This window comes from Grampus griseus (assembly GCF_964374135.1).
Source record: "Grampus griseus genome assembly, chromosome: 5".
NCBI classification, from domain to species: Eukaryota; Metazoa; Chordata; class Mammalia; order Artiodactyla; family Delphinidae; genus Grampus; species Grampus griseus.
The window spans coordinates 129012696-129027350 of NC_138998.1; the positions used below are offsets into that span (position 1 = coordinate 129012696).

At 41.3% G+C, this 14655-nt stretch overlaps 1 protein-coding gene across 12 annotated transcripts in view; it reads right to left on the reverse strand.

Moving 5' to 3' along the window:
- The window catches only part of GRIK1 (glutamate ionotropic receptor kainate type subunit 1), a gene marked incomplete at both ends in the record, with an annotated part of 423407 nt that extends 411721 nt beyond the window's left edge, over nucleotides 1-11686 (reverse strand). For all 12 annotated transcript variants that reach the window (XM_082654750.1, XM_082654760.1, XM_082654756.1 and 9 more), the window contains one exon: nucleotides 11569-11686. In XM_082654750.1, the coding sequence (XP_082510876.1) occupies nucleotides 11569-11686 (118 nt within the window). The remainder of the gene's footprint in view (nucleotides 1-11568) is intronic.
- Nucleotides 11687-14655: the final 2969 nt, after the last annotated feature.

The following is a 14655-nucleotide window of genomic DNA, read 5'->3' on the forward strand; positions in this document are numbered from 1 at the left end:
TAAGGAGATAAAAACATTTGAACAGTTATATTGCCATTTAAACTTCCATGCTATTCATATAAATTTCCACAGTATTTCTCTTTGCACACTATATTTACTTACATAATAGTAATACATTGTATTTATTTAGTGGTTTGTTTGCAAATAACAAAAATTAGTTTATTTGATCCTCCCCTGTGAAATAGGGAAGGCAGATATCATTACTGCTAATTCACAGATGAAGAGATCTGGGCTCAGAAATATTAAGGGTCATAAAATATACCACATTAACTATTAAGTCCCTGTTGAGGAAGAAAATTTCAATGATAATAATTTTAAAAAGTAAAAACAGAACAACAAAACAATTATAATGCAGCTCGTGAATGCATAGACTGCTTAAATCCCTTGCATAATGTATTTTCTGTACTCTTACCAATGACATTGTGATGTTGCAATTGCTTTAATTTGATTTTTCAGATGCAAAACAAAAGCCTGGTGAGATTGAATGTCTCCCTGAGACACATATCTAGTAAGTCTTGGAGGTGGGACTCAAGCCTGTGCTTTCTGACAACAAATCATGTGTCAGAAAGCCTGGCTACCCACCACTTAACTCTTAAATTCTATGCTTTAACCACCATCTCAGTGATTGTGTATGCTAAAATGATGCATAAAAATATACTATATAAATGTATCTTTCTGTTACTATTATTATTAGAAATATGATACATCTGTCACAGAAATTGCATATGCATATGGAATTGTTTCTTTTTTTTTTTTTTTTAATCCACTAATGGTGATACACTGCCATCTACTCAGGTCACCTAGACCTAGCTAGGTGGGTCTGGCCGTGTGAGAGAGAGGTCTGTGACTGAAGAGAGTGTGTGTGTGTGTGTGTGTGTGTGTGTGTGTGTGTGTGTGAGAGTGTGTGATTAATTTGTTGTTGACAAATATTAGGCTATGAGACAGAAAGACAGGAATAACCCCAGCATCTTGTAGATATTTTCCAGAAGCCAGCCATATTTCTCTTCCATGCTGGCTGCTGGGAAACCTTTGGAGTGTAGTTAGTAATAATGCTTAGGGCCCCTCTATCCTATAGAACTCCCTTCATGACTATAAGCTGTGGTGTAAGATTCTAAGCTTTTCAACAGACATCCACAATATGTGAGAGAACCATGCATATGTTCAAATACCTCTCTAATGCTTAGGATGCATTAATTTTACCTTAAATTTTATACCTTTCATTCACTTTTTTCTCAATGGTTGAAGTTTAAGCAGACATTTTTGCAAGAGATTCACTTTTTTCTCAATGGCTGAAGTTTAAGCAGCCACTTTTGCAAGAGAAGTAGACCTGTAATTAATTCATTCAAGATTCAAGTGCCTTCTCTATGTAAGCACTGTGCAAAGTGCCAGAGATTTATGTTGTACTTTACCTTGGGTTATTTTAAGTTACTGGAACACTTGTAATATTAATGCACATTAGTAATCAAGAGCCCCTTTTTGTTGGTTGGTTGGTTAATGGTTTGTTAGAAAGAGAAAGAGATGAAAAATAAAGGATTTCAATTATTCTCTTTCCTTCCCTCAACACACACACACACAGACACACACACACACACACACACACACACACACACTTGCTCAGTCCCCAACTCCTTTGATATTTCGTATTCAATATTAGACTTGACTGACATAAGAAACTCACTGTAGAGAGGCATGTTTCCTCTGAACTAAAGCTGGTTTCCATGGTGCTGAAAGAGAACGGACATGAGGACATGGGGAGGGGGAAGGGTAAGCTGAGACAAAATGAGAGAGTGGCATGGACATATATATACTACCTAAGGTAAAATAGATAGCTAGTGGGAAGCAGCCACATAGCACAGGGAGATCAGCTCGGTGCTTTGTGACCACCTGGAGGGGTGGGATAGTGAGGGTGGGAGGGAGGGAGATGCAAGAGGGAAGAGATATGGGAACATATGTATATGTATAACTGATTCACTTTGTTATACAGCAGAAACTAACACACCATTGTAAAGCAATTATACTCCAATAAATGTTTAAAAAATAAAATAAAATAAAAGTAAGCATAGTCCTTAGGTATATACAGGGTGGTGTTCATGCCAAGCACAGGTCACTAAGAGCCAGAAGGAGTAAGATGTTTGTACTGCACATAAACAGCACCAGGCCTTGCAATTTTACTTTATGCAGTTTGGCTCCCATTTAGAAAAAGGAAATCTCATTATAGTGTAGCATATATTTTAAGGTCAGTGAATCATGCTGGGTTGTTTTCACTTTGAAAACTACTTTTAAATGGATGAGCTCCATTGCATGGAGCTCAGATATGTACTCAGATCTGTGCATAGATATGTCTTAAAACATCATTTCTCACCCTTTCCTGGAACTCCTTTAGATTTGGGTAATGTAGGGGAGGAAAATTCTATCTAAAGTTTATTGTACAAAAAGGAGGGCTGTTGGCTGACATACCTTGTTCGAGTATGTATAGATTTGTCTTTTTTTAATATATAAAATATAGAGAGGACTCCAAGATGGTGGAGGAGTTAGATGTGGAGATCACCTTCCTCCCCACAAATACATCAGAAATACATCTACTTGTGGAACAACTCCTACAGAACACCTACTGAACGCTGGCAGAAGACCTCAGACTTCCCAAAAGGAAAGAAATTCCCCACGTACGTGGGTAGGGCAAAAGAAAAAAGGAAAAACAGAGACAAAAGAATAGGGATGGGACCTGCACCAGTGGGAGGGAGCTGTGAGGTTTCCACACACTAGGAAGGCCCTTCGCGGGTGGAGACTGCAGGTGGTGGAGGGGGGAAGCTTTGGAGCCACGGAGGAGAGTGCAGCAACAGGGGTGCAGAGGGCAAAGCGGAAAGATTCCCACACAGAGGATCGGTGCCGACCAGCACTCACCAGCCCGAGAGGCTTGTCTGCTCACCCGCGGGGGCGAGCAGCTGGGAGCTGAGGCTCGGGCTTCAGTTGGAGCCCAGGGAGAGGACTGGGGTTGGTGGCGTGAACACAGCCTGAAGGGGCTAGTGTGCCAGGGCTAGCCAGTAGGGAGTACAGGAAAAGGTCTGCAACTGCCAAAGAGGTAAGAGACCATTGTTTCCTAGTGCGCGAGGAGAGAGGATTCAGAGCACCGCCTAAACGAGCTCCAGAGACGGGCGTGAGCCGCGGCTATCAGCGCGGACCCCAGAGACGGGCATGAGACGCTAAGGCTGCTGCTGCCACCACCAAGAAGCTTGTGTACGAGCACAGGTCACTACCCACACCGCCCCTCCCGGGAGCCTGTGCAGCCTGCCACTGCCAGGGTCCCGGGATCCAGGAACAACTTCCCCAGGAGAACGTATGGTGCGTCACAGGCTGATGCAACGTCACTCTGGCCTCTGCCGCTGCAGGCTCGCCCCGCATCCGTACCCCTCCCTCCCCTAGGCCTGAGTGAACCAGAGTCCCCTAATCAGCTGCTCCTTTAACCCTGTCCTGTCTGAGCAAAGAACAGATGCCCTCAGGCGACCTACACGCAAAGGCAGGGCCACGTCCAAAGCTGAACCCCAGGAGCTGTGTGAACAAAGAAGAGAAAGGGAAATTTCTCTCAGCAGCCTCAGGAGCAGCGGATTAAATCTCCACAATCAATTTGATGTATCATGCATCTGTGGAATACCTGAATAAACAACAAATCACCCCAAAGTGGAGGCAGTGGACTTTGGGAGCAAATGTAGACTTGGGGTTTGCTTTCTGCATCTAATTTGTTTCTGGTTTTATGTTTATCTTAGTTTAGTATTTAGAGTTTGTTATCATTGGTAGATTTGTTTACTGATTTGGTTGCTCTCTTCCTTTATATATATATATATATTTTTTTTTTTCCCTTTTTCTCTTTTTGTGAGTGTGTATGTGTATGCTTCGTTGGGTGTTTTTGTCTGTATTTGCTTTTACCATTTGTCTTTGGGTTCTGTCTGTCTGTTTTTGTTTTGTTTTGTTTTGTTTTTTAGTATAGTTTTTAGCACTTGTTGTCATTGGTGGATTTGTTTTTTGGCTTGTTTGCTCTTTTCTTTCTTTCTCTAAGGACTTTAATTTTTTTTTTATTTTTAATAACTTTTTTATTTTAATAGCTTCATTTTATTTCATTATTTTTTCTTCCTTTCTTTTTTTCCCCTCCCTTTTCTTCTGAGCCATGTGGCTGACAGGTCTTGGTGCCCGGCTGGTGTCAGATCTGTGCCTCTGAGGAGGGGAGCCGAGTTCAGGACATTGGTTCACCAGAGACCTCCCAGCTCCACATAACATCAAATAGCAAAAGCTCTCCCAGAGATCTCCATATCAATGCTAAGACCCAGCTCCACTCAACGACCAGCAAGCTACAGTGCTGGACACCCTATGCCAAACAACTAGCAAGACAGGAACACAACCCCACATGTTAGCAGAGAGGCTACCTAAAATCACAATAAGGTCACAGACACCCCAAAACACACCACCAGATGCATTCCTGCCCACCAGAAAGACAAGATCCAGCCTCATCTACCAAAACACAGGTACCAGTCCCCTCCACCAGGAAGCCTACACAACCCACTGAATCAACCTTACCCACTAGAGGCAGACACCAAAAATAGCAGTAACTGGGAACCTGCAGCCTATGAGGAGGAGACACCAAACACAGTACGTTAAGCAAAATGAGAAGACAGAGAAACACACAGCAGATGAAGGAACAAGGTAAAAACCCACCAGATCAAACAAATGAAGAGGAAATAGGCAGTCTACCTGAAAAAGAATTCAGAGTAATGATAGTAAAGATGATCCAAAATCTTGGAAATAGAATGGAGAAAATACAAGAAACGTTTAACAAGGATTTAGAAGAACGAAAGAGCAAATAAACAAAGATGAACAACACAATAAATGAAATTAAAAATTCTCTAGAAGAAATCAAAAGCAGAATAATTGAGGGAGATGAACGGATAAGTAACCTGGAAGATAAAATAGTGGAAATAATGACCACAGAGCAGAATAAAGAAAAAAGAATGAAAAGAATGGAGGACGATCTCAGAGACATCTGGGACAACATTAAACACACCAACATTCGAATATAGGGGTCCCAAAAGAGGAAGAGAAAAAGAAAGGGACTGAGAAAATATTTGAAGAGATTATAGGTGAAAACTTCCCTAACATGAGAAAAGAAACAGTCAATCAAGCACAGGAAGCACAGAGAGTCCCATACAAGATAAATCCAGGGAGAAACATGCCAAGACACATATTAATCAAACTATCAAAAATTAAATACAAAGAAAAAATATTAAAAGCAGCAAGGGAAAAACAACAAATGATATACAAGGGAATATCCATAAGGTTAGCAGCTGATCGTTCAGCAGAAACTCTACAAGCCAGACTGGAGTGGCAGGACATATTTAAAGTGATGAGAGGGAAAAACCTACAGTCAAGATTACTCTACCCAGCAAGAATCTCATTCAGATTTAACAGAGAAATTAAAACCTTTACAGACAAGCAAAAGGTAAGAGAATTTAGCACCACAAAACCAGCTTTACAACAAATGCTGAAGGGACTTCTCTAGGCAGGAAACACAAGAGATGGAAAAGACTTACAATAACAAACCCAAATCAAAGAAGAAAATGGTAATAGGAACCTACATATTGATAAGTACCTTAAATATAAATGTATTAAATTCTCTAACCAAAAGACATAGACTGGTTAAATGGATACAAAAACAGACCCATATATATGCTGTCTACAAGAGACCCACTTCCTAGGGACACATACAGACTGAAAGTGAGGGGATGGAAAAAGATATTCATTACAAATGGAAATCAGAAGAAAGCTGGAGTAGCAATTCTCATATCAGACAAAATAGACTTTAAAATGAAGACTATTACAAGACAAGAAGGAGGACACTACATAATGATCAAGGGATCAATCCGGGAAGAAAATATAACAACTGTAAATATTTATGTACCCAACATAGGAGCACCTTAATACTTAAGGCAAATGCTAACAGCCATAAAAGGGCAAATCAACATTAACATAATCATAGTACGGGACTTTAACACCCCACTTTCACCAACGGACAGATCATCCAAAATGAAAATAAATAAGGAAACACAAGCTTTAAATGATACGTTAAACAAGATGGATTTAATTGATTTTTATAAGACATTCCATCTGAAAACAACAGAATACACATTCTTTTCAAGTGCTCATGGAATATTCCCCAGGATAGGTCATATCTTGGGTCACAAATCAAGCCTTGGTACATGTAAGAAAATTGAAATTGTATCAAGTATCTTTTCCAACCACATGCGATGAGACTAGATAGCAATTACAGAAAAAAATCTGTAAAAAATAAAAACACATGGAGGCTAAACAATACACTACTTAATAACAAAGAGATCACTGAAGAAATCAAAGAGGAAATCAAAAATACCTAGAAACAAAGGACAATGAAAACACGATGACCCAAAACTTATGGGATGCAGCACAAGCAGTTCAATGAAGGAAGTTTATAGCAATACAGTCCTACCTTAAGAAACAAGAAACATCTGAAATAAATAACCTAACCTTACACCTAAAGCAATTAGAGAAAGAAGAACAAAAAACCCCAAAGTTAGCAGAAGGAAAGTAATCATAAATATCAGATCAGAAATAGATAAAAAAGAAATGAAGGAAAATGAGCAAAGATCAATTAAACTAAAAGCTGGTTCTTTGAGAAGAAAAACAAAATTGATAAACCACTAGACAGATACATCAAGAAAAAAAGTAGGAAGATTCAAATCAACAGAATTAGAAATGAAAAAGGAGAGGTAACAACTGACACTGCAGAAATACAAAGGATCATGAGAGATTACTACAGGCAACTATATGCCAAAAAATTGACAACCTGGATGGAATGGACAAATTCTTAGAAAAGCACAAACTTCTGAGACTGAACCAGGAAGAAATAGAAAATATAAATACACTAATCACAAGCAATGGAATTGAGACTGTGATTAAAAACCTTCCAACAGACAAAAACCCGGGACCAGATGGCTTCACAGGTGAATTCCTTCGAAAATTTAGAGAAGAGGTAACACCTATCCTTCTCAAACTCTTCCAAAATATAGCAGAGGTAGAAACACTCCCAAACTCATTCTATGAGGCCACCATCACTCTGATATCAAAACCAGACAAAGATGTCACAAAGAAAGAAAATTACAGGTCAATATCACTGATGAATATAGATGTAAAAATCCTCAACAAAATACTAGCAAAGAGAATCCAACAGCACATTAAAAGGATCATACACCATGATCAAATATCATTTTTCCCAGGAATGCAAGGAATCTTGAATATACCCAAATCAATGTGATAAACCATATTAACAAACTGAAGGAGAAAAAACATATGATCATCTCAAGAGATGCAGAAAAAGCTTTAGACAAAATTCAACACCCATTTAGGATAAAAGCCCTCCAGAAAGTAGGCATAGAGGGAACTTACCTCAACATGATAAAGGCCATAGCTGACAAACCCACAGCAAACATCATTCTCAATGGTGAAAAACTGAAACCATTTCCTCTAAGATCAGGAAAAAGACAAGGTTGTCCACTCTCACCACTATTATTCAACCTAGTATTGGAAGTTTTAGCTACAGCAGTCAGAGAAGAGAAAGAGGTAAAAGGAATCCAAATAGGAAAGGAAGAAGTAAAGCTGTCACTCTTTGCAGCTGACATGATACTATACTTAGAGAATCCTAAAGATGCTACTAGAAAACTACTAGAGCTAATCAAGAATTTGGTAAAGTAGCAGGATACAAAATTAATGCACAGAAATCTCTTGCATTCCTATACACTAATGATGAAAAATCTGAAAGAGAAATTAAGGAAACACTCCCATTTGCCTTTGCAACAAAAATAATAAAATACCTAGGAATAACCCTACCTAAGGAGACAAAAAACCTGTATGCAGAAAACTATAAGACATTGATGAAAGAAATTAAAGAGGATACAAACAGATGGAGAGATGTACCATGTTCTTGGATTTGAAGACTCAACATTGTGAAAATGACTCTACTACCCAAAGCAATCTACAGATTCATTGCAATCGATAACAAACCACCAATGGCATTTTTCACAGAACTAGAACCAAAAATTTTACAATTTGTATGGAAATGGAAAATACCCCAAATAACCAAAGGAATCTTGAGAAAGAAATACAGAGCTGGAGGAATAAGTCTCCTGGACTTCAGACTATATTACAAAGCTACAGTAATCAAGACAGTATGGTACTGGCACAAAAACAGAAATATAGATCAATGGAACAGGATAGAAAGCCCAGAGATAAACCCATGCATATATGGTCAACTTATTTTGATAAAGGAGGCAAGAACATACAATGGAGAAAAGACAGCTTCTTCAATAAGTTGTGCTGGGAAAACTGGATAGCTACATGTAAAAGAATGAAATTAGGACACTCCCTAACACCATACACAAAAATAAACTCAAAATGGATTAAAGACGTAAATGTAAGGCCAGACACTAGAAATCTCTTAGAGGAAAACATAGACAGAGCACTCTATGACATGAATCACAGCAAGATCCTTTTTGACCCACCTCTTAGAGAAATGGAAATAAAAACAAAAATAAACAAATGGGACCTAATGAAAATTAAAAGCTTTTACACCGCAAAGGAAATCATAAAAAAGACGAAAAGGTATGCATCAGAATGGGAGAAAATTTTGCAAATGAAGCAACAGACAAATGATTAATCTCCAAAATTTACAAGCAGCTCATGCAGCTCAATATCAAAAAACAAACAATGCAATCCAAAAATGGGCAGAAGACCTAAATAGACATTTCTCCAAAGAAGATATACAGATGGCAAAGAAGCACATGAAAGGATGCTCAACATCACTAATCATTAGAGAAATGCAAATCAAAACTACAATGAGGTATCCCTCCACACCAGTCAAAATGGCCGTCATCAAAAAATCTACACACAATAAATGCTGGAAAGTGTGTGGAGAAAAGGGAACCCTCTTGCCCTGTTGGTGGGAATTTAAATTGGTACAGCCACTATGGAGAACAGTATGGAGGTTCCTTAAAAATCTAAACAATAGAACTACCATATGACCCAGAAATCCCACTACTGGGCATATACTCTGAGAAAACCATAATTCAAAAATTTCACCACAATGTTCATTGCAGCTCTATTTATAATAGCCAGGACATGGAAGCAACCTAAGTGTCCATTAACAGATGCATGGATAAAGATGATGTGGCACATATATACTATGGAATATTACTCAGCCATAAAAAGGAACAAAACTGGGTCATTTGTAGTGAGTTGGATCGACCTAGAGTCTGTCATACAGAGTGAAGTAAGTCAGAAAGAGAAAAACAAATACTGTAAGCTAACACATATATATGGTATCTAAAAAAAAAAAAAAAAAAGGAAAGAAAGAAAAATGGTTCTGAAAAACCTAGGAGAAGGACAGGAATAAAGAGTCAGACCTAGAGAATGAACTTGAGGACACAGGGAGAGGGAAGGGTAAGCTGGGACGAAGTGAGAGAGTAGGATGGACATATATACACGACCAATTGTATGATAGATAGCTAGTGGGAAGCAGCCACATAGCACAGTTCTTTGTGACCACATAGAGGGGTGGGATAGGGAGGGTGGGAGGGAGATGTAAGAGGGAGGGGATATGGGGATAAATGTATACACATAGCTGATTCACTTTGTTATAAAGCAGAAAGTAACACACCATTGTAAAGCAGTTATACTCCTATAAAGAGGTTAAAATAATAAATAAAATATATGCAAAGCACCAATTAAGTTAATGAACATTGTAAACTGTAACACACTGATTGTTTACTTCATATTGTCCACAGGAATTTTGTTACCAGAGTGTGTAGGGTTGATCGCATCCAAAAAAAAAAAAAAAAAAGAGAGAGAAAAAAGAAAAAAAAAGAAAGAAAAAAGGATTTTAAGGTTAGAACATATCTAAGGTGAAGGATATTTTAATTATGAGTGGTATTTTTTTTGTAAAAGGAATACTTTGGGACCTTTTAAATGAACAGTCTAAATTAACCACCAAAATGTACATTATCATTAGTCTAGAAAAAGATGTCTGCAGTAAAAGTATTTGAGAAGCTTTCTTTCCTTGAAAATCAGATCCCACGTGCCTAGAGAAAATGCACTTCAGCGTATTAACTTCTATGTTTTTTCTTTCTCTTTTTTTAAATCGGCATATTCAGTGACAGAAACTACGTTCTGAATCTTTGGAAAGAGGTTCTTCAATCGCAGGTCGGAACTAACAAAGTTACTGAGAAATTTCAGCCACTTAGAGGAGGCAGTAAAGAGTGCACTTTCTGTCAGTTCCTGGAAATGTTATGAGTTAGAAGCCCTCAGACGTGAGGACTTCACTCTTGGTGCCTAACGTGAGAAACTGGCGAAGCTGGGAGCCCCGTGTGGTGTGGTGTCAAGACTTCACCTGTGGCTCTCCTCGCTCACTGGGTCTTTAAGAAGCACAGTGGGTTGGGGGAAAAGGACAAACTGAGCCTAAAGGAATAGAAATTGGGTTTAGTTTGCAAGGGAGAACACTAAAGTAGTCAAAGAGTTTTTCAACCCAAAATGCTGCTCAGAAATCGCTCGGTGCCTCCAGAGACCAAACCCTGGTGGTGGGTGCATTTAGGTATCTGAATCCACAGACTAGCAAAATTCCCACCCTCTCCCTTGTTACTGAGCTTGCCTTTCACCCGCTTTAGGCTGCCCCGGGATTCCTACATTTAGTTTTCCAGTCTCTTTTTATTCCCACCACCGCCCCCCTCGAGACGGAAGTCCAGAGTCTTCCAGGGAGTTACCTTGACGGGTCTGGATCATGCTCAGTGGCAGGCTGGCGGGACAGATTGGGGAGCAAGTGGAAAACTTAGGTGCCGGCTTACGGCACTGACTTGACGGTCCTCCCTACTCCTGGAACCCTCAGTCAGAAGTAAGATCCCGACTCTGCCCAACTCTAATGGAATCCTCCAGACTTTGGAGACTCCTTGTGGAAGAACCCAACTTAAGGATAAAAACTTGGAGGATCGGGGCTAGCAGGCTCAGGGAAGTCCTCGCATCCCTCGTGGTCCCCAAATTCTACTCCTGAGATCTGGGCATGCCCGCGAGTACCCAGAGACCCGGTTGCCGGGGACCCGGGCGGCGGATCTGGACAGCGCGACGCCCACCGAGGTGAAGGGGAGAGCGCATCTCCGCTCCCAAACCGACTGGCTGTAGCCACGCGCGACCCCACACCCAGAGTAGGATACCTGTGCAGGAGAGTCTCGAACCCTTGTTCTCTTGCCCGCGCGTCTGGAGCCCAGATTAAAAAAACCCGCCAACCGTACCTCGCGGGGAAGCCCGGCACTCGCCAGGAGAGAAGCTGTGACGAGACTTCTCTCCTGGAGCCTCCCGGGTGAGCTGACTTCTACTCCCCCCAGCTCCTGCCCCCGCGCCTACGCGCACTGCCTCGCCCGGGATCCGCGGAGCCCGCGCTGGCCGCGGTGAGAAAGCACATCCCCCGAGCCTCTCGGCAGCCTGGAGCGTTCCCCGGGTTTCACTCACCGATCCTGAGTACTTGAGGAGCCGTCTGGGGGAGGACGTAGCAGAGGAAATAGAGAAGCGCCCAGCTGGTGTCCCTGGTCCAGAGCCCGGGCTGCGCGAGGAGTGTGCGGCGCTCCATCTTCCCAGCTTCTTAATTCCTGCCCAGACCCAGCCGCTGTCGCACGCCCTCGAGAGGCAGCCCGCTCAGGTCGGGTCCCCGCCTCATCCTCCCTGGGATGCTCCCCGTTTGCACCCTGCGCGCCTCACCCTACACCCCTCCGCCCGCGCCAGCCCCCCGGAAAGAGATTGAGGGAACCGGCGTGGGAACGCGGAGCTGGCTGGCGACGTTGGGCTCGCTCGGGGCTGGCTTCTCGTTTCTGCCGCTAGCCCATCACTGCTGCGGCTCCCCCTCCTCCTCCATGGGCCGCAGACAGCGGGGAAGCAGGGCGCAACTGCTCCCGGAGCCGGGAGACCAGCTGAGGAAAGTTGCTGCCCCAATTTGCTGGAACGCCTCACTCATTCGTCCTCTGGTCAGATGAGAAAGTGGAGGGGGCGGGGGAGGGTAGGTGGAGAGTGCAACGAGACAAGGAGGGGAAAGGGGGAGAGAAGGCGAAGGAGGAAGGAGAGGGGGTACTGGGTGAGTTGGTGCAGGGGCTCTGAGCAAAAGCCGGAGGAGCTCCAGCAGGTTCACTAGGATCCGAGCCACGCTTTTGCTTCTCAATTCTTGCTTTCCTCTTCCCCTCGCTGGCCCCAGCCTTTATTTACTGCCCGCTCCAATACACTGATCCAGACACTCATATACGCACACACGCACGCACATTCTCCGTCTCCCTCAACTTTGCGCTGTGATGCTGGAAAGTCTATTGAGTATTGCATCCTGAAGACAGAAAATTTAACCTGCTGGTCAGAGCAAAGGCAGCCTCTGTTGTGGGCTGTGAGTGGCAGAGGAGCTTCCTTGGTAATGTCCCCGTGCGCCTGTTAGGGGGGGTCGTAGAGATGGCCAACTACGACTCTTCCCATCACTTGATGGAAAATCGCCATCTCGGACGCCAGTATTCAGAGAATAGAGGAGCTCTTATTACAACTCTGGCAAAGATGAAGAAAAGGAGGAGGAAGAGGAGAAAAATGAGATACTTTCAGCCCTCTAAGATTAAAGTGCCTTCTTTCCTATTCAGACCCAAGATAATCTCTTGTAAATTGCTTCCATTTACACGTGCAGAACTGGGAAAGAGGCAGCTTCCAGCACCGCTCCTTTTCTTGATTTCTTTTGACTGTCACGTTTGAACGCTGGAAGAGAGGCTATTTTAGCACTGTAGGTTTGGAGACTATTTCTCCGTAGAAGGACAAGGACACTTCCCTGGGGAAATCATCATCATTTGATCATTTTGGCTTAATTTCCTCTGAGCCTTGTGGAGGAATGTTCTGTATAAATGTTTGCTAGGTCTGCGTTAACACTCATAGAGTTTTTGTTTTTGTTTTGTTTTGTTTTGTTTTGTTTTTTCCCCTCTGAGTATGGATTTTGGAGAACTGACCTAAACTGAGTTAATTCATCTGAAAAACATGTCCACAGGTATATAGACCTATAATAGGAAAGAATTACAAAAAGAAATGTAATATAACTTCAGATGCATTCATTCATTCACCCTTATATGTGGTGCCAGACGCTATATATATATATATATATTTTACCGAAGACCCTATAGTGGGAAACATGCACCATCCATCCTCCAAGAGAGCTTATAGCCTCACTGTTGGCAGCTAGTCAGTTCATACTTCAAATACTGTGCCTGGTTCTGGATACTTATGTATGATAATTGATAAAACAGAACATATCCACAGATAAGAAGAAGGGTTGATATGGATTTAAGAATGCATCTCATGCATAGATTGATGAAACCAAGAAAAATTAGGAGCATATGCAGGTTATCTTCAGAAATTTGAAGAGCTCTGTGTTAAAAGAATGTAGTCAGAGTATTAGGCAAGTGAGAAGAAATAAGACAAATAAGAATGTTGACTGGAAGTTGTAAATGAGTAAATTTCATTTATTTGGCCGAGGAACATTTCTAAGTCCGGAAAGTGTCTGATGATATGATATGATATGATATGACTTGCTTCAGAAAAGAGACAAACTTTCCTGTCATTCATTCATTCATTCATTCATTGGCTCATTCAATGCATATTTGAGTGCCTACTTTGTGGGAGGCGTTGGGCCAAACCCTGGATACACAGTGGGAATATGGTTGCTGCCATAATGAAACTCATAGGTAGTAAAGAAATGTGATGAGTTTTACAAAATGGTACTTAGGGCATGATGAAAAGGAGAAATTTAACCTCTTTAGGAATTTGGGAAGAACTTGATGAGGAAGTGATGCTTCAAAATTCAAATAATGGGTACTTTATAAATCCTTAGTAAGTATTATTTAAAGTAAGAATAAATATAAAGCTTGTTAGAGGATTTTTTTTAAAACCTAAAGATTTGTGTAAAGCATAATCAGTGGCCTATTTTTCTTGATACATATGGGGTTAATAGACAATAGATATTGCATGTCTAGATCCTGAGATCCCAAACTCCAGAATTAGGTCAGCTTTTGAACAAACTGTTTGAATCCTGGTTTTACCCTATTCTAGATTTGTAGCCTTGGTTAAATTACTTTATCTCCCTATAGGAGAGATTGCTGATACTTACCTATAGACATTTCTCTTCTTCCAGGCATATTAAAACCTGTATCTTTTCAGTTAGGCGTAAAAAAATATATTTAACCAATGAAATGTGAGTAGAAGTAGTATGTGCCATTTCTGGGTGAGAAGGAAAGAAGTGAAAGGATCTCCTATTTCCCTCCAGCACTATCTTCTCCTGCCAGAGTAATTCTGAAAGCTGCAAGTTCTAGCGGTCAAGATGGAAGCAGCCTGGACCCCTGAGTCACCTTTTGGGAAGGAGTTGCTTCAATAGTTGTCAGATCAGCAGCAAACTGTTGACAAATCAGTGAAAACAGATTTTGTGTTGTAATCCATTAAGATTTTGAGATCTGTTTGTTATTACAGTGAAACCTACTCTATACTGACTGTCACACTCTCTCTAGGATTTGATACCTTCATCTGTAAAATGAG